This window comes from Notamacropus eugenii, chromosome 1 (assembly GCF_028372415.1).
Source record: "Notamacropus eugenii isolate mMacEug1 chromosome 1, mMacEug1.pri_v2, whole genome shotgun sequence".
NCBI classification, from domain to species: Eukaryota; Metazoa; Chordata; class Mammalia; order Diprotodontia; family Macropodidae; genus Notamacropus; species Notamacropus eugenii.
Genome location: NC_092872.1, coordinates 122,839,139 through 122,863,542, shown reverse-complemented (window position 1 = coordinate 122,863,542; position 24,404 = coordinate 122,839,139). Strand labels below are relative to the sequence as shown.

Below are 24,404 nucleotides of genomic sequence, written 5' to 3'. Positions count from 1 at the left end.
GGGGGATCCCATCCCTTTCCTGAGTTAACCGGAAGCTCGCTATTGGTGACCTGCGCCCTACGACAAAAGATCGCCGCCGCTGGCTCCTCCTCCGCTTGAAGGAGTGGGGGGAGAGAGACGCTCGCTTGTGCTTACAGCACAAGCTGGGGATAGAGCGGCTTCTTGCCGGTCGGCGGCTGGATCGCTTGGGGTTATTCCCGAGAGAACCTTCTTTGTCTGGACTGCGCCGGAGCCTTCAGAGGTGAGCCGTGGGGGCGGACAGGAGGTCCAGGACGGGGGCGACGGCCCGATTCTGGAGCTCCGGGGTGTCAGGAGCACTATTCCCAGCGTGGCGAGGCCCGGCCTGGGGTTTCGAAGAGCTGGGCCGGGGCCTGGCAGCTGTGGCCGTTGCTGCGGCCCGGAGGGGCGTCCACGAACCCCGCCGAGTGTTGAGGTTGGTGAGTGGGGGTACTTCCCGGGCTGTCGGGGAGCCTGCACTTGTGGAATGGGGCTGAGAGATCATTTGGAGCCTCCCTCTACTTGAAGAGGGAGGGCCGGAGCCGGAGCTGCAGCCCCTCGGGCCTGGGGGGCGTTCTTCGAATGAGAAAGTGCAAACTCCCGTGGGTGTTATTTGCTGCCCCGCCGTAGGATCAGTTTAGTATGAACACCTACTGTAACAGCACTTGCTATGCTAGGTCTAGGTATACAAAAAAAAGAAACTATCCTTGCTTGCTTCTATTCTAGTGGAGATTAGGTGTGCGTGTGCAGCTTAAATATAACATATATATTAGAAGCTCTTAACCCGTGATCTCTAACTCTAAAAAATCTAAAGATTTTTTAAAATTAATTATACTTTGATATAATTGGTTTCCTTTGTAAGTCTACGTATTTTATTTTTGTGTTTTTAAAAACTTTTCTGAAAATGTGCCCTTAAGCTTCCCCAGACTGTCAAAGGGGTGATGACTCAAAAAATGTCAGAACCTTGTATCTGTCCATCTATTTAATCTATCACAGCTATGTGGCATAGTCGATACAGTACTGGACCTGGGATTAGGAAAATCTGAATTGAAATTCGACCTTAGATACTGGTCAGTTACCATGTGTTTCCCTCAACTTCATCTGTAAAATGGGACTAATAATAATGATGGCACCGGCCTTCCAGGTTTGTTGTGAGCATCTAATGAGACAGTCCTCGAAAGGCAAACCATTTATATAGCAAGCACCTTAAGGTTTGCAAAACACTAGCCTTAGCATCTGTGTAGCACTTTACAGTTTGCAAAGCACTTTATGAATACTTTATTCTCATAACTACCTTGAGATTTGAAGGCTATTATTATCTCCATTTTATTGATGTAGAAACTGAGACCAAGAGAAGCTAAGTGACTTGTGTCTCACACAAGTAAATGTTTGAGGCAGGATTTAAATTGAGGTCCACCCACCTGTTGAATTTAGGTTCAACATATCATCTCTTGAACCACCATCTACCTATACAAAGTAGTTAAAAACTGCATTTCCAAAAAGCTTGGTACATTTTAGAGGGGAGGCACTAGCATTGGAAGGGGAGAGGTTGATCAAGAAAAACATGCAAAAAAGGCAGTTTCTGAGCTTCATCTTGAAGGAAAAGAGATGGTGAAGTAAGGAGGGTGTGCACATTGAATTCCTCATTAGGAAGTGATCTCCTTTAGAACAGGAATCTTGTTTTTATGCTTCTTTGTATACCTAGCATAAGTTAGCATTACTGCTTAATAAATTCTTCTTGATTTAGTGGACTTAGTGTCTTCCAGGCATGAGGGTTCAAAGGCACTGAGAAGAAGATGGAGAGAATGTAGCATATTGAGTTCATTAGAGAGCAGGATCAGAGAGAACAGGATGATTTGGCTGGATTGGAGAGCTTCGGTCTTGGATAAGAGACTTCTTTGTTCAGTCTGCTAAGGTAGAGCAGATTACTCAATATGGACCCCTTGGAGATATTGCCAGTTGGGTTTTAGACCTCTGCAATAAATCGAATATCAAGCTGATATCTCGATAAAGCTAGTTACATGAATTGTTTTGTTTCCCAGTGCATATAATATTTGTTTACTGTAGTCTATTAAATGTGTACTTGTACTATATTGAAAAAAAAGATATACATACCTTAATTTAAAAGTACTTTATTGCTAAAAAACAATGCTGTCCATCTTCTGAGCCTTCATCGCATTGTAATCTTTTTACTGGTGGAGGGTCTTGCCTTGATGTTCATGATTGCTGACTGATTAGAGTGGTGGTTGCTTAAGGTTGAAGTGGCTGTGACACTTTCTTAACATAAGAAAAAAAATAAAGTTTGCTGAATTGATTCACTTCCTTCCACTTGAACACTTAGAGGCCATTGTAGGGTTGTTAATTTTCCTAATTTCAATATTATTGTGTCTCAGGGAATAGGGAAGCTCAAGGAGAGAGAGAGAGAGAGAAAGGAGGGAATCAGTTGGAGGAGCAGTCAGAACATTTACATTTATCAGTTATGTTCACTGTCTCATATAGGCAAGGTTCGAGGTACCCCAAAACTATTACAATAGTAACATCATAGATCACTTGGATCACAGATCACCATAACAGATGTAATAGTGGTGGAAAAGTTTGAATTATAGTGAGAATTACCAAATTGTGAGGCAGAATGTGAGCACATGCTTTTGGAAAAAATGGTGCTGAAAGACTTCCTAGAGACAGGATTACCACAAAGCTTCAGTTGGTAAAAAAAAAAAAAAAATACAATATCTTCCAAGTGCAATAAATGAGATATGCCTGTAAATAGAATAAGGTAATCTTTGATTCAGTTCAGTAATCATCTTTCAAGCTCTTCCTGTGCACAAAGTACTGTGCCTAAATCCTGAGAATACAAAGTCAAAAGAATTTGTCTATCCTTAAAGAGTTTACTGGGACATGAGAAAGGCCGGGAACATGAGTAAGTTTATGTGGGTAGAATATGCCAAGGGGAAAGCAAAGATCCAGGCAGAATACTCTAGAAAATTTGATGAATATGAAATCATTTTCAGCTGGGGAGAAAGCTTCCTAGAGCAGATAACCCCTAACCTTTGTCTTAAAGGAACTGAGTCAACTAACTTAGCATTTATTAAGTACCTGCCTGTTATTGTGTGTGCAAATATAAAGGATGAAACAGCCTCTACTAGAAAGAACTTTACTCTCTAATAGTAGAGTAGACTTAGAGTCACATACAAAATATATAGAGAATAAATAGAAGTATTTAAATAGAGCGTATTTTGGGAGGGAAATTACTGTCAGTTAGGAGGAAGCAGGAAAAGCTTACTTAGAATATAATGCTGGAGCTACCCTTTTTTTTGTTAATTAAATTATTTTATCTGTTTTCAGTGTTCTACAATCACTTCCATATATCTTAGAATTTTTCCCTATCCTTCACTGCTCTCTCCCCGAGACGGCATGCAATTTTATATAGGTTCTACACATACATTCCTATTAAATACATTTTCACCGTAGTCATGTTGCATAGAAGAATTAAAATGAATGGGAAAAATCATAAAACAAAATAAAACATAATACAAAAGAAAATGGTCTTCATTCTGGGATCAAATTCCATAGTTCTTTCTTGGGATGTAGAGGACATTTTGCCTCAAGTGTATTTGGAATTTTTTTAAGTCCTTGCATTGCAATGAAGTACTAAGTCTAACAGAAAAATTCCTTGCTGGAGCTGTTCTTGAAATAAAGGGATTCTAAGGAGCAGAGGTGAGACTGGTGCAAAGGTGGGGAAGGGTGTGTGTGTGTGTGTGTGTGTGTGTGTGTGTGTGTGTGTGTGTGTGTGTGTGTGTGTGTGTGTGTGTGTGTGTGTGTGTGTGTGTGTGTGTGTGTGTGTGTGTGTGTGTGTGTGTGTGTGTGTGTTTAGCAGAGAGGGTGCCAGTTTGGCTGTATTAAATTAGATTGAAAGAGGGAGTAATGTGAGAATGCTGTCCAGTGAGGTTGAAAAAAGATTAAGAACAGCTTTTTATGCCAAATAGAGGAATTTACATGTGATCCTACAGGCAATAAGGAGCCATTAGAGTTGATGATGTAGGGGAGTGACATGGCTAGATCTTCTCAGAAAAATCACTTTGTCAGCAGTATGTGGGAAGGATTGGAATGGGGAGAAAGGCTAGGAGACCAGTTAGGAAGTTGTTATAATAATCTAGTCAGGAGCTTGTGAAGGGTTGAACTAAATGGTAGCTGTATGAGTGGAGAGGATTAAATTGGTGGTAAAAAATTCAGAGGCAAATATTATATGTATATATGTATATATAGAGAGAGAGAAAGAGAGAGAGAGAGATTTATATATACACACGTACATATTTCATGAGTGTGAGGACTTAATCATGATGACAAAATTATAAATCAGGGAAACTGGAAGGATGATGGCATCTTTGGAAGAAAATTGATGTTTAGAAGAGAGGACTGAAGTTCAGGAGAGAGACTAAAGTGTTTAGTATATAGATGTATGAGTCATCTCCATACAGATGATATTTATGGGGAGCTGATGGAGTTACCATGGGAGATACCTACAATTAGAGTATGTCTTATAATGAGCAACCAAAGAAAAGTGGAAGAACAGTCAGACAGGAGAGTTAGGAGACACCAGTGTCATGAAAACTAACAAGAGAATATCCTGGAAGAGACAGTAACCAGCAATGCCATATGCTGCAGCTAGGTTGAAAAGGATGAAGACTGAGAAAAGATCATCAGGTTTGGCAATTTAGGGATAAGTGGTAACTTTGGAGAGAGCAGTTGCAATTGATTGATGAAGTCTTAAGCCATATTGCAAAGGATTGAGGAGTAAAGGAATCAGGTAAGGAGAACAGTCAGTTTTTTCTAGTTTGAATGAGAAAGGGAGGGAGGAGCAAGATAAAGGGATGATAAAATCTAGTGAAGGGTTTTAAATTTTTTTGAAAAATGTTTAAGGATGGGGGGAGTCTTGGGCATGTTTGAAGGTAGAAAGAGAGGAACTAGTAGATTGGAAGAGGGTAAAGATTCTAGAGAAGTTGACTGAGGTTGCAGTCTGCTAGAGGATATGAGATCTATTGAAGGGGGTAAAGGAGCTGGCCTTGGTATTAAGGACTGTCCTGTTGTTGAGAATGGGGGAAGGATAGTAAGAGTGGAAAGTGGTGTCGTATGGTTTTTAGCTGAAGACAGTGGAAGAAGAGGGAGCTCATAAAGTGGATGGCCATATAGAATAATCTGTAGATTGGTGAATCTGGAGTCAGGAAGAGTAGGCTTCAGTTTTTGTGCAAGATTTGTGTTGGTACATTTACTATGAGATCCTTTGAAAGTCACTTAACCTTTCTAAGCCTGTTTATCTGTAAAATAGTAGCACCTACTTTATTGAGCTTTCTGTGAGGAACAAATCATATAATGAATGTACTTTGCAAATGCTATAGTAATATCAGATGTTATCTTGCTGTTCCTTTGTCATAGGCTGTCCTCTTTTACTCCCTTTTTAACTTTTTATCTCTTGCAAATTGCTAGCTTTCTTTAAAGATGCACTGAAGCAGCATGATCTGTATGAGGCCATTCTAGATTCACCCAGCTGCTGGTGCCTCTCCTCCTCTCCAAAAAAGAAAAAAAAAAATTGCGTGTGAGTGTGTGTGTGAGTGATGCATCCAGTTTCCTTAAGGGCAGAAGCTGTTTTGTTCTTTTCTGTGTCCCCAGGACCCAGCCAAATGCCTGGAACACTGTGGGCACTGAACAAATGCTTGTTAGTTAGATATGAAGAGAGTTTGTTCCAGCCCTACACTAATACACAGATACACAAATGAGAGAGCATGCAGAATCAGTTTTGGTACCTGCTAGTAGTTTGTGAACAGGAAAGTAATGTGAAGTAAGTCTGGAAGAGGGGTTTAGAATTAATAGAAGGGCCTTAACTGGTGTTTTATTTCATATTTTATCCCTGTACTTAAACAGGATCCTGTAGAGATTTTTTTACTTAAATGAATCATAATCAGAATATAAGGGAAAGACTCAAAGATTCAGAGCTTGTTACAGGCTACTACTGAAATGTAGATAGGAAAATAGGTCCATATTTATCAGGCAGAGGAATTATTTATCAACCAATATTTTATACTGAAAATTAAAGTCAAATTTTGTCCCTTTTATGATAATATCTTAATCTGTTTTTGGAAATATTGACATATCTGCTGCCATCCTTAAAACTAGGGAGGGAAATGGGAGACTGGTAGCAATATCTGAGTTAATTGAAAAATTAAAAGGCTAAGTGAGGAATGAGGAAGAGTGACACGAAATATTTGAAATATAATAGCCCTCTCTTTCACACTGGTAATCCATATAGTAATAGGGATTTGACCTGTCATTTCATTGATCTAGAGAACTTCACTAGCAAGTCATGGCATCACCTTCTTGATGTCATGGTCCTCTTCGACAAGGAAGGACAAACCACAGTCCTATTGTTGCATTTCCAGATACACAGCATTTCCAGACTTTTTAAGATCTTCTCAAACATCCATGACTTCCCCTTCCCTTACCCTTTCAACCAAGAGCCTTACCTCATTTTAAAGGAAAAAGTTGAGGCCATTTACCAAGAACTCTCCTCTTTTCTCCTTTATCTCATATCACTCAGATGTCTTCTGCCACTATTTCCTTCTTAACCTTTCTCATTGAAGAAGGTGGCCATTCTCTTTGCCAAGGCTAATCCCTCCACATGTGCAATTGATCCCATTCCAGCCTATCTTCTCCAAGACATTGCCGTATCTGTCATCCCCACTCTCATTTTTTTCAATGTCTAATGGATACTTCCCTACTGCCTACTAAGCCTTCCTATCTTCAAAAAACCCTCATTTTGTCAGTATATCCCTACTATCATCTCACCTTTTTATAGCTCAACTTTTTTTTTTCATATTGGACACAACCATCTTTATTTTTTTTTAACGTTGATTTTTACACAATATTTGCTTTTTATCACAGCAAATGCAGGAAATGCAGTTTCTCAAAGATATATCTCAAAACAGAAAAATTTGAGAAGTTACTGGAATGTACAAAAATCCCAATAGACAAAAATATATCTCAAATCTTCAAGAATATCACTGTAAGGAAGATATATGGCTAAACTTCTTGAGGAGGCTGTCTGTCATAGGTGCCTCTACTTTTCTGTTCTCTTCTTAACTCTTTACAGCTTGGCTTCCAACTTCATCTTTCAACTGAAATCTCCAAAATTCAGTCTCCAAAGTTATTAATGATCTTTTACTTGCAAAATCTAATTTTTTTTTCTCAATTCTCATCCTTCTTGATATCTCTGCAGTCTATGGCATTGTTGATTACCCACTTTTCTTTGATACTACTCTTCGCTCTGGGTTTTTGTAATACCATTTCTTGGGTTCTTCTCATACCTATCAGTCTGTTTCTCAGTCTCTTAGTGGATCTTCATTTAATTCACGCCCTGTAACTGAGTGTCCCACCAAGTTCCCTCCTTTGGCTCTCTTCTCCTCACCCTTTACACTGTTTCACTTGGTGATCTACACTTGATTTCCATGCTGGTGATTCCCAGATCTATTTGACCAGGTAGCACATACAGCCAGGAAGTTAATATTCAGTCAAGAGGTGAGACTTGGACCCAGGTCTTTCTGACTCCATGACCAGTCTCTTACCTACTAATCCACAGTGCCTCCTATGTGCCATACAAGAAGGTGAAATGAGTGATTTTATGGATATTAATATAATTGGTGTCTTAGGGCTTAGACTTCACCTTCACCAGTTTATCAGATTTTTGAGAATAAGGTATATTGCCGTCTTACTGTGCAGCATTTTACTTGTGCTTCTTCCTTATTTTCATTTTCTTCTCATTATTTGAGTACCTTTTAGGCTATTATAATCTTCATAGACTATAAGCCTTTAAGCAGAAATGTATAGTGTAATGTAACACCTGTCTTCTTAACCTATGGTTTTATAGTGAGGTTATTAAAGTCTCCTTGTAGTCTTTTAACAAAAGGGTAGACACTTATCTTTATGGTACAATTTACATATAATCCTGTCCAGTCAGTGACAAGGAAAGTTGGTTGGGTCCTTTCCAAGATTTCAATTTCTTCATTTAGCCTTTTCCTTAAGTTAACAGTATAAGGTGATGGTATGCCTTTTATTGAATAGAAGAATATGAGAAATATTGAAAAGTGTGTAGGAACTTAAGACCTCCACTAATGTTCTGTTTATGTCCCTTTGTACTTTGGGAAGTGACTCTGGGTTCTCAGTTGTTACATCTGTGGATCACAAGCTCTGACAGGAACTCCAAAACTTTGAGAAGCTTTTGAGTATGAATCCAGTGATAGACCTTATATTTCTGTTGTCCACTGATCAAGGCAATTTGCTTCAGTGAAGGGAAGGACCTACACTGATGAAACTTCAGGTCCCTGAAGTATATAAAAAACTTCAGAGGTCTTTCAAGTTTCAAGTTGTCTAGCTTAACTATTAGCAAATTCATGAATAGGTTTTGTCATGTTTAACATACAGCACATGATCTTGAGAAAGATCATATTCCTAGAGTAAGAAGTGTCAGTATGAAAAATAGTGGGTCTATCAGTTTTGCCTAACTTTTTCTGAGGAGAGAGAGGTTTTTGTTGGTGGGGAAGAGGGAATGTATATCTGGAATGGCAAAGGCTTACAAAATAAAGTCATCAACAAAACTTTAAAATATTGACTGAACTTTATAGTATTTAATATGTAGGAAATACAGTGTTAAAAGCATACTTCTTGAAATCTAACACTTTTATAATGGTCATTGAAATCACCAAATAGTTGAAGTTGTTGATTCAATATTTTCTTATGTAATCCCCTTGAAAAAAGCTACATAGTGCTAGACTCTGGGTATCAGAGAAATCTGAGTTCTTGACTTAGCACTGCCAGTACCTTAGCACAAGGAAGACTATATGGTATTTTCTGTCACTAACCACACTATTACAGAATTTTATTTTATTTAATTTCCCTATCTTCACCAGTATTTCCTACAATTTTTTTTTAAAATCATCCTAGACTGTTTTTATGTTAATTACTTCCCCACATTGGAAACATGAGGCAACTTTTTCCCCTAGCACAATGCATAGCCAGCTTTTAAAAATTTCTCTGAAAAATTCATGGCTTTTTTTTTTTCTACTAGGTTCGAAAGTTACTATTTTAAAATTTGTCTCATGTATTTTGAAGTCCTTTACATGAGAGTCAGTCATGACAGTTACATTTACTGTAACCGGGGTGTTAAGGAGACTTGATTTCTTAGTTAAAATATATGGCCCTTGATGTGAAGCGTGGCAAACTTCTGCAGGAAGAGTTCATCTTATAACTGGGTCCTTTGAATCTCCTTTTTGCTTTCCTTCATCACTTGAGTGCTTCCCATTGAGTTCTTTTAATTCAAATTTTCAGTGCTCAAAATCAGGTGTTCTTAACCTGTGGTCTATGAAATTGTGTTGTGTGTGTGTATGTTTGCATGTATGTGCACTAGTTTAAAATAATTAATTTCCTTTGTAATCTCCTGTTTTTATGCATTTGATAATAATATTCTGAGATGTCCATAGGATTCGTTAGACTACCATGATGTTGCAAAAGAAACCCCTACTTTAAATGGCTTGACTTTTTTAAGAACACCTACTTTAAATGATTCCTAGTTCCTCCTTGCCACTAAAGTTCCACCCACCCTCAAATCCAGCAGTTAACATAGTTAAGTATAGTAAGGCATCAGCATTATTAAAAATAATAAATAATATTTTAATAATAAAAGTGGTATTGTAAAGTCCTTTGTCTTATTTTGAATGAAAGTTATTCTTGAACAGAAGATAATTTGATGACTGATCTTAATTTTCTAACTAGATCAATAGTTGTTTCACTTGTGATAACCAAGCTAATAATAGGAATTTTGTTGTTTTAGTTGAGAGAGCAAACTGATTAACTGGTAGAATTCTGTCCATTTGAACCTTGCCTAGCAGAAATGACCATCTTTAACAAATTGTCTCTGACAGATTTGGACTAAAATGCAGTTTTCTTCCATAATGTACTCATAGATCAGCATAAATTCCAAAGAATCAAAGTTTCAGATAACCAGTGTTCAATGTAGAAAAGTGGGGTGATTGTACATGGGCTATATCCTGTTTTCAATGATAACTTTCATATGAGAAATGATGGTAATATGCCATCAAGGACACGTAACGTTGGAAGAAAACAGGTAGTGAGAGAGAGCAATAAAAGATGACCTTCTCAAATTCTTTGTTGGTATCCACAAAATATTAAGAGACCAAGAAGAATGTCTTCTAGCACATTTGGTCATCCTTAATGGAATTGTGAAAAATAATGGGTGAAAATTGAACAGGATAAGAAGACACTGCATTAGTAGAGGGTGTATCCACAGCCCTGAGGTCATAGCCATTGAAATAAAATCTCAAGAGTTGAAGTAGTTTTCTTCTAAGATTACCTTGTTTAGGCTTGCTGAATTTAGTATCTTTGATACTCTTAACTGAAGATAAAGGAAAGAGAGCCAATATTCATGGATAGTGAATAAATGAATCCATAACTAATTCAATATGTTATTTTGAGCAATCACTTCAGATCTACTATTAAACATTTTCCCTAAGCAGTTAACAAATAGTAAGATTGATTGATGGGCTATGAAGCTTTTTTTTGGAATGTATTTTAGGAATGAAGAGCATGATATAGAGCTTAGATAATTTTAAAAAACTATACATACCATCCTCACAATAACTGATTTGACTTTTTTTTTGATAGATCTGCAATTTGTAATCCAATAAGAACTGAGGCATAACTGTCTTCTTTAATTCTTTGAATACCATTTGATGGCAGTGTGGTATGGGTGTGAGCAGTAGATTTGGAGTCAGTAGGTTCAAATGTTGCCTTTTCTGCTTACTACTAGCTGTGTGTATGTGTGTGTATGAGAGAGACAGAGGCAGACATCTTAGGCAAATCCCTGAATGTCTTCTGGTAATTCAAAAGGTAAGGTAATTCTTTTTTTTTTTCCTCATCTGTAAAAAGAATGGATAAGACTAGAAAACTTCTAATGACCCTTCCAGCTTTAAACCTATGATCCTATTATGGATAAAATGAAATGGCTGAATTTTTGTAAGTCTTTTAAAAAAAAATTTTTAAATCTTTTACTTCAGGTAAAAGGAAACAATATAACTTGATTAATCTGGTAGCCTCAAACAAAATGTAGAAAGCTTTTATGTACGTAATTTTTATACTTTGTATATAATGGTTACCAACTGCACTGTGGGAGAAAGATAACAAATGAAACTGAGGCATGAGATAAAAGTAAACAAGATTGGAGCAGGAAAGAAAAGAACTACAGTAGAGGGAAGAACATATGAGGAGAGGGAATTTCAAAGGGAAAAGAACATTTGTGACATAGAACCAAAGGAATCTTCATGATCATATAGTTCAGACTCATCATCCAATGAAATTGGAAACTGAGTTTTGGAAGGAATGTGATTTTTCTTTTGTCATGTAAGTGCTAAGTAGCAGAAATGGAATTTGAATACCTATCTTCTGACTCCAGTGTCCTAGTTATTATTATTTCATTTTCAGTAAATCATGTCAGCCAGTGTCCAGATGAATAAAGAAAATAATAAGCATCAGGGTAGACAAAATCTTCCTACAGATCAGGTAGAAAGTCCTCTTGCAATAGCAGGTAGGTAAACTATGAAGCGAGATCCTTTTGGGGAACAAAAAAAGAAATCTTACTAAGTCCAACAAATTAACAAAAGGAAAAAAGCTCTGTGTACTACCAGTTGATAAAAAGTAGTTCTGGATGTTTATTCTTTGAATATCTCCTTCAGCTGTTCTTCAGAAATCAAAGACATAGAAAAATAAAATTCAATAATAATAGCCTTCCTTTCAGGTCCCAAAGTAAAGAGCTCTAACTAGTTAATTGAAGAATTCAACCACTCTTGAGTTACTTTTACTGTTGTATGTTACAAGGTTCTATGTTTCATCTACTTTTTTTCACTATAACTTCATTCTTAATAAAGTTAACATCCTAGTGTACTGATATTTCTTTTCCTTTACAGGTAATGGCATCGGCAGCTGAAGAATTTACAGTAGATAACAACTTTTCACCTAAAGCTGGTACCAGCAAGTTGCAGTGGACAGTTCCTGCTGATGCCTCTCCTGATTCTAAGTGTCCTATATGTTTAGACAAATTTGACAATGTGGCATATCTGGGTCACTGCTTGCATAAGTTCTGTTTCCGCTGTGTACAGGAATGGTCAAAAAACAAAGCTGAATGTCCACTCTGCAAACAACCATTTCAGTCCATCTTCCATTCGGTGAGGGCAGAAAATGACTTTGAGGAATATGTCCTAAGGCCTTCATATAGGAACATGAACAAGGAATATGTTCAAGGCTCTTTTGCTAGTCCTGAGGGGCGAAGATTTCGCTACCGAACAACTACCTGGAGAAGGGAAAGAAGTGCTTCTGCCTATTCCCAAAGGAATACTTCCCTTCGAAGAACTGAAACACCATCTGACAGTGGAGTACTATTTGAACAGTTTTCTGCTGCACCGATACGACAGAGAGACAGTGGAATTCATCATATATTGAGACAGGAAGGAAGATCCTTGCGGAAAATTCAAGAATCAGATATGATTAATTTCAGAAGAACACTGTATCGTTCTGGTATTCGTGTTAGACATATTCAAGATGGTGGCCGCTATAGGGATATTTCAGCTGAATTTTTCCGTAGAAATCCTGCTTGCCTTCACAGATTAGTTCCATGGTTAAAACGTGAACTAACAGTTCTCTTTGGAACTCATGGATCTTTAGTCAATATTGTTCAGCACATCATTATGAGTAACGTTACTCGCTATGACTTAGAGAGTCAGGCTTTTGTCAATGACTTAAAACCTTTTTTACTTAATCGAACTGACCATTTTTTACATGAATTTATCAGTTTTGCTCGATCTCCTTTTAACATGGAGGCTTTTGATCAACATGCTAATTATGACTGTCCTGCTCCCTCATATGAAGAAGGTAGCCAGTCAGATTCCTCAGTTATTACCATATCTCCTGATGAGGCAGATAATCAGGAACTAGATACTAATGCATTGACTGCTAGTCAAGCTCCATGGGATGATGAAACTCCGGGGCCATCATATTCAAGTTCAGAGCAGGTTTATGCAGCTGTGTCTTCCCCTTTAAATACATCTGACAGTTCAGATGAAGAACTTGTAAGAAATAGACCCCAGACTCCAGTTGGTATAGATACTAATCAGGACCTAAACGATGATGTTGATTCTTCATCAGACAATTGTGTCATTGTTGGATATGTTAAACCATTAGCTGAGAGAACCCCAGAACTTGTTGAATTGTCCTCTGACTCTGAAGAATCAGAGGCTCAGAAAAATGAATCTGTGAAGAAGCCAGATCCCAGCTCCAGTGACAGTGATTTTAGTAGATGTTCATCTCCACATTCATTTGTTTCAAAAGATGGGCAAATAAATAAAAGTCATTGTAATTCTGATACTTCACTTTCTGATAGGATACTTAGATCAAAAAAGGAGAAACGATCAGTTTCATCATCTCCCAAGACCTTGAGCTCATCAGTGACAGTAGAAAGAGTATGTTCTCCATGTAGCCATAGACTGTCCAAAAAGAGGGGACGATCAAGAAGTTCAGATTCATATTCTCAAAGCAAAGATGGACATGACCGAAAGAGCTGTAGGAAACATCATGGAAAGAGACGGACAAAAAGCAGACGATCAAGAAGCAGAGATAGTAGTCAACTTAAAGATAGAAAAGACAAGAAAGCATCAAGAACTAGAGATAACAGTTGGTCAGGAAAAAGTCAAACGGTATCCTTAAGCAGTGAAAGCACCGTTTCCAGAGAGAGAAGCAGATCAAGATCTCGGAGCAGTGATCATGGTAAAAGAAGATCAAGAAGCAGGGATAGGGAACGATACTATTTAAGAAATAATTATACTAGACGATATCAATGGGAATATACTTACTATAGTAGAAATAGGGATGGCTATGAGTCATCATATAGGAAGAGAACTCTAGCTCATTATCCTCGACAATCTTCTAGTCCAGAATTTAGAATTCAGACCTTTTCTGAAAGGACAAATGCTAGGAAGGAAAGTAGTCACAATGAGAGGAGGCATTACTACAATGAAAGGCACAGGTCAAGGAGTCGGTCCAGTAATAAATCAAGAGATGTGTCTGTAGGATCTGACCGAGTGAGATGTGAAAAGCCTGGGGGGAAACGAAAGTACAAAACTCGGCACTTGGAGGGTACCCATAAAGAGACTGAACAGTCTTATGAAGATTCTTCCAAGGGAAAGGGAGAATGTTTTGAGAAATCTTCCAAGTTTGGTGAAAGCTACAAAAATGAGAGTGACAGCTTTTCGGATAGATCCAGCAGGGATAGACACAAGAGAAGGAAAAAGAGAGCCCGAAGCCTGAGTGTAGAGATAGTTTATGAAGGCAAAACTACTGACACAAGTAGACATCATAAAAAGAAAAAGAAAAAACATAGGAGGAGACACAAGAGACATCATACAAGTAATTCTTCACAGTCTTCTCCAATTGTGATTACAATTGAGACTGATAGTGATAAGGAACCAGAAGTGAAAGAAAATATTGAGTCTGACAGTTGTGCCATTTTGGTAACTCAGCATAGTAAAAAAGAATCTTCCTCTCCTGTCTTGGGGCCAATTAAGAGGAAAGATAGATTTACCCCGAGTGATGGAATTACTATCCTGGACAAGGATTGTGAAATCACCCCATGTGATAGTGATTTGGATATTATCACCAAGACTGTAGATAATCTTCCACTCCAGGAAACCTCAGCTGAACAGACTTTTGCAGTGAGAGAGAGCACCTTTGTTTCTGATATGGGCAACCTGCACAGTGACATTGAATCTATACAGACTGAACCATCTGTACATTTGCCATCTCCAAAGATATCAGTAATAGAGACTTCTCCAGAGCGACCATCATTAATACTAAGACTGCCAAAGCATATCATAGAGAAATCTTGTATTGGTCCTCAAGAAAAGACATAACATGTTTTACATTTAATTAAGATATGTAAAGATGAAACTTTCTGGTGAAGATATTTTTTCTTCCCTTTAAACTCTTAAAGTGATTTTCAAGTTTAGGTTTTGTAAGAGCATTTTATTCAGAAAGTGAACAAAACTCAAAGACAAGCACTTTTGAGTAAAAAAAAAAAACCTTGCTAACAGTTTATTTAAAACTTATATTCTTTTTTTTCTAAATAAAATGTAAATTTTAAAAGTTGTAATTCATAAAGCCATATTGAATTCTCATTCTATAAAATATTCAATGGATATTTTTAAATTATGATTTTTAAGAAAATTATTGTGAAAATTTGCTTACAAAACTTTATGATGGGTAAAGTTATTTTGTTTTTGTTTTTTTTTTTTAGAAAATTTGTATAATTTGAAACAATCTTTAAAGGTTAATTCCAACTATTTTTATCTGCATGAATTACTTTGACTTCTGCCAGGAAATGTTTTCATGTTATTTGTATACATGTCTAACTTGACTGCAAATGAAATATGAGTTCAGCGAAAAGCTCAATAAAGCAATAATATTTTAACCCAAAAAAAAAAATCCACAGATTTCCCACCATATTTTTTTTCTAGCATAGTGTAACATGCTTGAATTGAAGCTCAGTCCTAGAAGGTTCTTGATGGGAAAGTTGTCATTTATTCCCACTTTATTTTAATTGGACTTTCAAAGTTATACGTTAGTAACTAATACATATTTCATTCAGGATTATGAATATAACATTTGTCTCCTCCATCCAAAGAGTTTAGCATTTTTTTGCAACATCCTTAGTTTCTTATTATATTTGACTATAACATATCCTCAGTAGGAAATATTTCATCCATGTCTCAACCTTATTTAATAGTTGAGAAAAATAGCTATTCAGATTTAAATACAGGTTTAGAGACTGAGCAGCAGACTTTGGATTCATTATGAGTTTGACTTTTGAATAATAATATTTCCTTTAGTTTGGAGTTAAAAATAATGTACACAAGTGGGAAATTAGTCTAGAGGTGGTAATGAGAAACAAGGGTTGAATAGTGAGTTCATAAAGATTGAAGGACCATTATAGGAAAGGTTAAGGTAAACTTTTTTTTTTTTAAAGGATATGCTGTTTTGAAAATGAAAAATTTTAAAGAGTATGGTCTAGAAGACAATTTCCTTTATCTGTGATATTTATTTGTTCCACATAATTTTCCAGATTATCAATTTCTTAATAATTTGGATTCAGTGATTTTATTCTTTTAAATATAATTTGTGATTTAATAAGAGCCTTAACTTTAGTTGGAATATATTTCACTAAGTGGTCTGTAAAATACCTAAAATTGCCTGCTAAAGAATTTCTTTGGTACCTTTTTCCCTTTTTTGGACGTATCAAATAACCATCTTTGCATCATCATTAGTTTTTAAAGATACTTATTTAAAAAAAATTTTAAAAATTATTATGTATATGTAAATCTTAGGATTTTTTTGTCACCATTTTTCTGCCCTTTGCCAACAAAATTTGGCTTGTGTGGAAGTTAACTATTTTGTCAAGTTTTACCAGTATTCTATAGATCTGGGGTGGGGAACCTGAGGCTTTGAGGGCACATATGGCCTTCGAGGTCCTTGGCTGTGTGTCCAAGTTTTCTGAACAAATCCTTTTTTTAAGGGTATATGTTCTATGAAGTTTGGGTTCAGTCCAAGGCCACATTTGAGGACCTAGAGGGCCACATGGTTCCTTGAGGTCTCAGGTTCTCCACCCCTGCTATAAACAGTACAGATCAACAGACATTAAGTACCTGGTACATATGAAGAATTAGCCTTTAGGATTAGAAGAGGACTATTTGATATACATAGTTCCTAATGTTATGGGATCTGGAGGCTTACAGACTAAGAGAAGGGAGATATGACATAAAATATAACTTAGATTAAGTGGAATGTGACTGCCTAAATATGTAGGATCATATAATATTCATTTGCAATCCATAGAGGAGGAGGCATTTGAGCTGTCATGAGGGACTGGTTGCATTTCTTCAAGTTTCAGAAATGAGTAGACAGTCCAAGTACAGGAAACAGTGTTCAGTAAAGGTATGGAGGTAGAAGAGTGTAAGATGTGTATAAGAAGAGTAGAATTTTTTTTTTAATTTAGCATATGACAAAAACTTTCTAGAAGAACACCTGTATTTCAGGATTTAAAAGATTTTCAATTCACTAATTTTTAAAATGGTTTTACATTTCTACTATCCATATTGTAGTAACATTTGTTAAAATTAATGAGATTTGTGGGTTAAAGTGGTTTCCATTTTCTTAGCTATTTTTTCCTTTCCAGTTTTTGCTTTTCTTAATTTTGTTCTGTGATTTCTTTAGAATTCTAAAGGAAAATTTGACTCCATATTTCAAAAGGATATAGCACTTTGAAAACTGAACTAGGTGCTTAATAAATATTTCAATGCAAGAAGTTGAGAAGGAGGCAGTTTGTTTTAACTGGTGTTTTACTAGTTGTGTAATTTTAGGCTTAAGAAGTAAGTACTAAGAAGTACTTACCTTCTCTAAAACTCAATCTGTTAATTGAAAATATTGAGCTAGATTAGCAGTTCTTTAGCTTTTTTGGTCTCAAGACTCCTTTACACATTTAAAAATTATTGAGAATTCCAAAGAGCTTTTTTTTTGTGTGTGGGTTGTATCTTGATTTTTATGATGTTAGAAATAACCTGATAAAATTTTAAAATATTCACTAAAATTGTGTTACATGTTGACATAAGTAACATTTTTTATGAAAAATGTTTTCTAAAACAAAATTTAACGAGAACATTTTTATCTGCTTCTGCATTGCTCTATTGAGATTAGCTATTTTACTCAAAGTATATGAAGAAATCCAGCCTCACACAGATATATAGTTGGGAAAGGGAGGAATATTTTAATAAGCAAATAATGTCTTAGCATTATGAAATTCATTTTGACTTGTGAACTGCGTAAGAGTCTTGTGGGGGACCTCCACGAGTCTAGACCACATTGAGAGGTACTGACCTAGATAATTGCTAAGGTTCCTTCCTGTTCCAGCACCTTAGAATGGTTTCTATACCTACCCCTCTTATTTAAAGACCACTTTGGTTTTCTATTTCTTTGCCAATATATATTTCCCATCAAATGCTTTAGTTATTATGCAATATACTTTCCTTCCCTTTCTATTCATATAATATTATGGAGACTGCCAATTACTGTGTTCATTTACAGAATCATAGGAAGGGGGCCCTCTAGTCCAATTTGTAGCTAAAACGAGTATCGCCTTTTTTGATATCCCTGAGTGATGGCCTTGTAGCCTCATCTTGAAAACATCTTCGGAGTTCGACTTTAAATCTAACGTTAGTTCCATCGACCTTAAATTGGCCAACAAGTTTAATCTTTTTTCAACAGTATTAATCTCTTATAAGAAGTCTCATGAACAAATTCATTTTAACTGGCAAAGATTTTCCTTGACAAACGTTGACTTTCATTGTCTCATAATGGAACAAGTACTGGTTTTGAACTGCAGTCATTTAAGTTTGCACCTTGACTATTTGCTAGAATTACAGAAATTTCCACCAGCATCTCCCACAATGAGGTTTGGGCTATGTTTAAAAGTTATTGAAGGTCAGCTTGGTGGCACCGTGGAGAGAGCACTGAAGTGAGAATGACCTGAGTTCAATTGCAATCTCAGACACCTACTAGCTGTACAACCATGGGCAAATAATTTAATCCCAGTTGCCTCCCACTCTCTCCCCCTATAAATAAATTATTGAAACTATCCTTGAGACTTGAATGACTCAGACTTTTGACTAGTGTCTTAGTCACTCAAGTACAAAAACATAAAAGCTGGAAACTCCAGCTCCATTGAGATCCAGAGGGTGGACCTGTGGACCACCTTGGGCAACTGAGGTGAGGAAGTTGGATTCAAATTGAATCAGTCTGGTATCACTATCAAATTCCCTCTGCTTTCACCTTCCCCCTACCCCTCCACACCCCCAGTGGGATGACTTTTGTACTATGCCTCAGGCTTGTGAAGGAAAAAAAAATTGCAGCCCATAAAATGCTATATAAATGAAAACTTAAAAAAAAAAACACTTTGTATAAATTATGATGCCACAAAAACTGGTTGAACTTTTATCTTCTGCTATCCAATCCCTGTTCCCTCTGGTGAAGGTATATGAAGGTGAGTGACGTTTAAGATGGTGAAGACTGGTTTATGAAATCAAGTTTGAGGAAGTAATGAGAAAAGAATTTTGGGCAAAAAGCAAGGTCTCCTGATTTGGTTCAAAGATAAACTTAATGCTCTGGTTAGCTGTAGGGGAGGATCCTTCTTCACAGACCTTGTAATCATACCTGGCTAGCTTGAGAAGGAAAAAAAGCACTTATATAACACCACCTATGTGCCAAGGAATGTGCTAAGATAAGTACTTTACAAATATCTCATTTGATCCTCATGACAGTCCTGAGGTGATGCTGCCCTTATTTTTATAGTTGAAACCAAGGAAGAGGTTCAATTACTTGCCCAGGTCACACAACTAGCAAGTGTCTGTAACTGAATTTGAACTTGGGTCTTAATGACTCCAGGCTATCTGCTTTACTACCTATCTATCTCTAGCAGAAGTTCCCAAACTTATTGGGCCTACAAACCCCCTTTTCAAAAAAAAAAAAATTACTCAGCATCCCCTTGGAAAACTTTAACTTTTTAGTGTTTTTTTAAATTTGTGTCATTTCAAAAAAAAGTATTTTTAAAAATGCATTTTAAATTTAATAATTTATTGTAAACCTGTGGGGTTTTTTCCTGCATTGAAAATTTGATGATGCAATATTGCACCATGCAACCATATAGCATCATATTGCAAACACTCACTTATTCCTGCTGTTATATGCTAGACTTCCCGACAGTGCACAACATTCTCACCTGTCAACACACTTGCTTGTTAAGACCTGTTGACAGACTTGACCACTGATCAGTTATAACTTGCATTTTGTGTATTTATTTGGAAAATCATGTAATCACTATGACTTTAACTCTGTTACACAACAGATGAAACTTGTGCAGTTTTTCAAAATTTTCTTCTCTTGTGCATCCACCACCCCCTTATTTTTGTTCAGTGCCCCCCAATTGCACCTGAAGCTACTACTACACCCCCTTGATTATTCCAGTGCCCCTAAGAGGGGAAGTTTCGCCCACTTTGGGAGCCTCTGCTTCTAGAAGCAGAAGAGCACAAGATTTAATGCAATGGGTACAGTTATCTCAGTGCTGGTGAACCCCAATACCTTTCTGTCTTTGTGTCCTGCCCTCATATCCTGTCATCTCTAATCCAGAATCATCAGATATTTGCTGGTCTCCATTTACATGATTCACAAGCATTTCCCAACATGTTAAAACCAACTTTTTACTCCAAAACACACTTTTCAATTTCTATATTTCTGTTATTGTCCTTACCCAGAATTACAACCTTGCAGTCCCCCTCAATTCTTCCTTGTCTCTCACAGTTTGTCTCCAGTTACCAAGTTCTACTGATTCTACCTCCATAATCTCTCACATCTGATCCCTCATGTGACCACCACCCAAGTTTAGGCCTTTATCACTTTATCACCTTATCACTTTTATATCATTGTATATTCTCCTAATGGGTCTCATTCTCCAGTTTCTCTTCATCATTTTCCACACAGTTTGTCAAATTTATATTCCTAAAGAACATGTCTTACAACGTCAAACTCCTCTACTGCTAGATTAAAATATAAGTTCCTCTTTTTGGCAACTAAACCCAAAGCCCTTCACAGCTTGTTTTCAACCAGGCTTTCTAGACTTATTTCATCTTAATCACCCTTAATATACTTATGTTTTAACTAAAGTGAAACTAATCCATTTCTGTTGAAGTCTCCTGCCTTCTTGCCTTTGCCCAACCTGTCTCTGGACTGTTTTCTTTCCTTCTCTCTGCCTTTTGGAATCTCCAGCTTTTTCATTCTCTGATCAGGTGTCAGTCCTATTATACAGGCTTTTCTTTGTTGTTCCTGGTAGTCACTGCTCTTCCATCAGCCCCTGTCACTTTGTATATATGTAAAACTTTGTAAATATTTGGTATTTTCTTACCTATGTACATATTGTCCCCTTCACCCCTATCCCAGTGCAATGTAAACTTGATGGCAAGTACTGTTTTTCATTTTTGTTTTTTGAATTTACAATGCCTGACACATTGTAGATGTGTCAGTGCTTGTTAAATTGAATTGACTTGCCCAGAGGGTTGAGCATGGTAGTTAATTCTGGAACATAGACGGATGGTAACTTTGAAACTCACCATCTCAGGATTCCTCCCCTAATATACCCATCCACTAACATGATCCTCATAGCCATGAACCAAGCTTATGATTTCAGGGCTGACATGGTCACTTCTTATACCAATTTGGAAGTCACCAGCTACAATTCTAATAAGATGGACCAGTAAACTTTACTGTTGTACTGCTCATGGAAAGGACCCCTAGGCTTTACCATATGTCTGGTTACTCAGTTCTCCACACCTAGGCATTGCCACCTGCCCTGCAGCTGATCCTTCCTTTATGTGTCATCTCTACCAATTAGACTGTAAACTCCTCAAGAGCAGGGATTATCTAACTTTTCTATTTGTATTCCCAGTGTTCAGCATAGTACTTGAGAATATGTTCTTAATAAATGTCTTTTCATTCATTCATAAGCATGTCATTACTCAGTGGGAGTTTGAGAAAGGGGAGATCACAGGACACTTAACTTAGATCATGGGCAGTGAGTTTGTGCTAAGGCTTTGCATGATCTAATAATTTTGAATATCTGCAGCTAATGCTATAATGGCTGCTAATCCACAGCAAATCAGGAAGTTTTGTTTTTTGCAATTAAACTCTCAGGAGCTGTACAATGCTCAGTGAATGTTCATGACAGACAGCTTGGGCCAGCTGTTCACTGCTAGTATTAGCCATCACAGTAGCTGACAATATTGAAAAAAATCTGAGAAACTAAATTCCCAACTGTGGCAGACAGGGAGAATTCAGCATTGACCTCCAGAGAAAGTACTCTTGGTTCTGCCAGTGCCAAGAAATAGCTATGTAGCTATAAAGTGTAGAATCAGTCTGTCTCCTGAAAGAAACTGAAGAACACCTCTCGACTTTCCAGGGAATTGTGGAGAATCATAGTCTTATACAGAAAAGAAGTACTTCAAGGAGGAAACAAAAAAGAATCTGGAGAGGTGGGGAAGCCTAACCTGTCAGGAAGTTGGAGGGTAGAAGTGACAAGAGGTGAAAGGAAAACACATTTAAAGCTCTATTCTCACCTCTCCATCTCTCAGAATCCTTGTCTCAAGACTCAGCTCAAGGGACACTGAGTGAGCTGGTCTTAATCCCACTGAATGGTGGCCCTGCCCCCACAGCTTGACTGAATCCCACCCCCACCCCCACCCCCAGTGCTAGCTTGGCAGAACTGGAGGTCAGGTACCTGTGGAGAGGAAACTCTGCTAAGATTCTGGGCACAAAATTCCTTCCCCGCACCCAGACCAGTACACCCTTGATTGTGCCACCTTGGAGGAACTGATATCTTACAGGTCCCCAGAGTATACCCTACTCTTGACAAAGGACCCAAAAGTCAAGTAACTGGTTGGGAAAATGCCCAAAAAAGGGGAAAAAAATAAGACTATAGAAGGTTACTTTCTTGGTGAATATCTCCTCCCATCCTTTTGGATGAGGAAGAACAATGCTCACCATCAGGGAAAGACATAAAAGTCAAGGCTTCTGTATCCCAAAAATCCAAAATAAATATTCAATAGTCTCAGGCCACGGAAGAGCTCAAAAACGATTTTGAAAATCAAGTAAGAGAGGTGGAGGAAAAACTGGGAAGAGATATGAGAGAGATGGAAAAAAAGCATGAAAAGCAGGTCAACACCTTGCTAAAGGAGACCCAAAAAGATGCTGAAGAAAATAACACCTTTAAAAATAGGCTCACTCAATTGGCAAAAGAGGTTCAAAAGCCAATAAGGACAAGAATGCTTTAAAAAGCAGAATTAGCCAAATGGAAAAGGAGGTTCAAAAGCTCACTGAAGAAAACAGTTCTTTCAAAATTAGAATGGAACAGATAGAAGCTAATGACTTTATGAGAAACCGAGAAATCACAAAACAAAACCAAAAGAATGAAACAATGGAAGATAATGTGAAATATCTCATTGGAAAAACAACTGACCTGGAAAATAGATTCAGGAGAGACAGTTTAAAAATTATGGGACTGCCTGAAAGCCATGATCAAAAAAAGAGCCTAGACATCATCTTTCATGAAATTATCAAGGAAAACTGCCCCGATATTCTAGAACCAGGGGGCAAAATAAATATTGAAAAAATACATCGATCACCTCCTGAAAGAGATTGAAAAAGAGAAACTCCTAGGAACATTGTGGCCAAATTCCAGAGTTCCCAGGTCAAGGAGAAAATATTGGAAGCAGCTAGAAAGAAACAATTCAAGTACTGTGGAAATACAATCAGAATAACACAAGATCTAGCAGCTTCTACATTAAGGGATTGAAGGGCATGGAATATGATATTACAGAAGTCAGAGGGACTAGGACTAAAACCAAGAATCACCTACCCAGCAAAACTGATTATAATACTTCAGGGGAAAAAATGGTCTTTCAATGAAATAGAGGACTTTCAAGCCTTCTTGATGAAAAGACCAGAGCTGAAAAGAAAATTTGACCTTCAAACACAAGAATCAAGAGAAGCATGAAAAGGTAAACAGCAAAGAGAAGTCATAAGGGACTTACTAAAGTTGAACTATTTACATTCCTACGTGGAAAGACATGTAACTCTTGAAACTTTTTTCAATATCTGGGTAGTTGATGGGATTACACACACACACACACACACACACACACACACACACACACACAGAGAGAGAGAGACAGACAGAGAGCACAGGGTAAATTGAATAGGATGGGATCATATCTTTAAAAAATGAAATTAAGGGGTGAGAAAAATATATTGGGAGGAGAAAGGGAGAAATGGAATGGGGCAAATTATCTCTCATAAAAGAGGCAAGTAAAAGACTTTTCAGTGGAGGGAAAAAGAGGGGAGGTGAAAGAAAAAACATGAAGCTTACTCTCATCACATTTGACTAAAGGAAGGAATAAAATGCACACTCATTTTGGTATGAAAACCTATCTTACAATACAGGAAAGTGGGGGAGAAGGGGATAAGCAGGGTGGGGTGGATGATGGAAGGGAAGGCAGTGAGAGGAGAAAGCAATTTGAAGTCAACACTCTTGGGGAGGGACAGGATCAAAAAAGAGAATAGAAGCAATGGGGGGGCAGGATAGGATGGAGGGAAATATGGTTACACAAGACTATTATGGAAGTCATTTGCAAAACTACCCAGATATG

General features: G+C 37.3%; 1 protein-coding gene across 1 annotated transcript; it reads left to right on the top strand.

The window, feature by feature from the left end:
• Positions 1-26: 26 nt before the first annotated feature.
• On the top strand, positions 27-21,700 carry TOPORS (TOP1 binding arginine/serine rich protein, E3 ubiquitin ligase). The gene is made up of 2 exons (XM_072612717.1): positions 27-241; positions 12,024-21,700. Exon 2 carries the CDS (start codon positions 12,027-12,029, stop codon positions 15,015-15,017), a length of 2,991 nt encoding a protein of 996 aa, XP_072468818.1. The 5' UTR covers positions 27-241; positions 12,024-12,026; the 3' UTR covers positions 15,018-21,700.
• Positions 21,701-24,404: the final 2,704 nt, after the last annotated feature.

Bases quoted from the DNA above. Each gene is read 5' to 3' on its own strand.
- TOPORS (XM_072612717.1), top strand. From the start codon at position 12,027: ATGGCATCGGCAGCTGAAGAATTTACAGTAGATAACAACTTTTCACCT.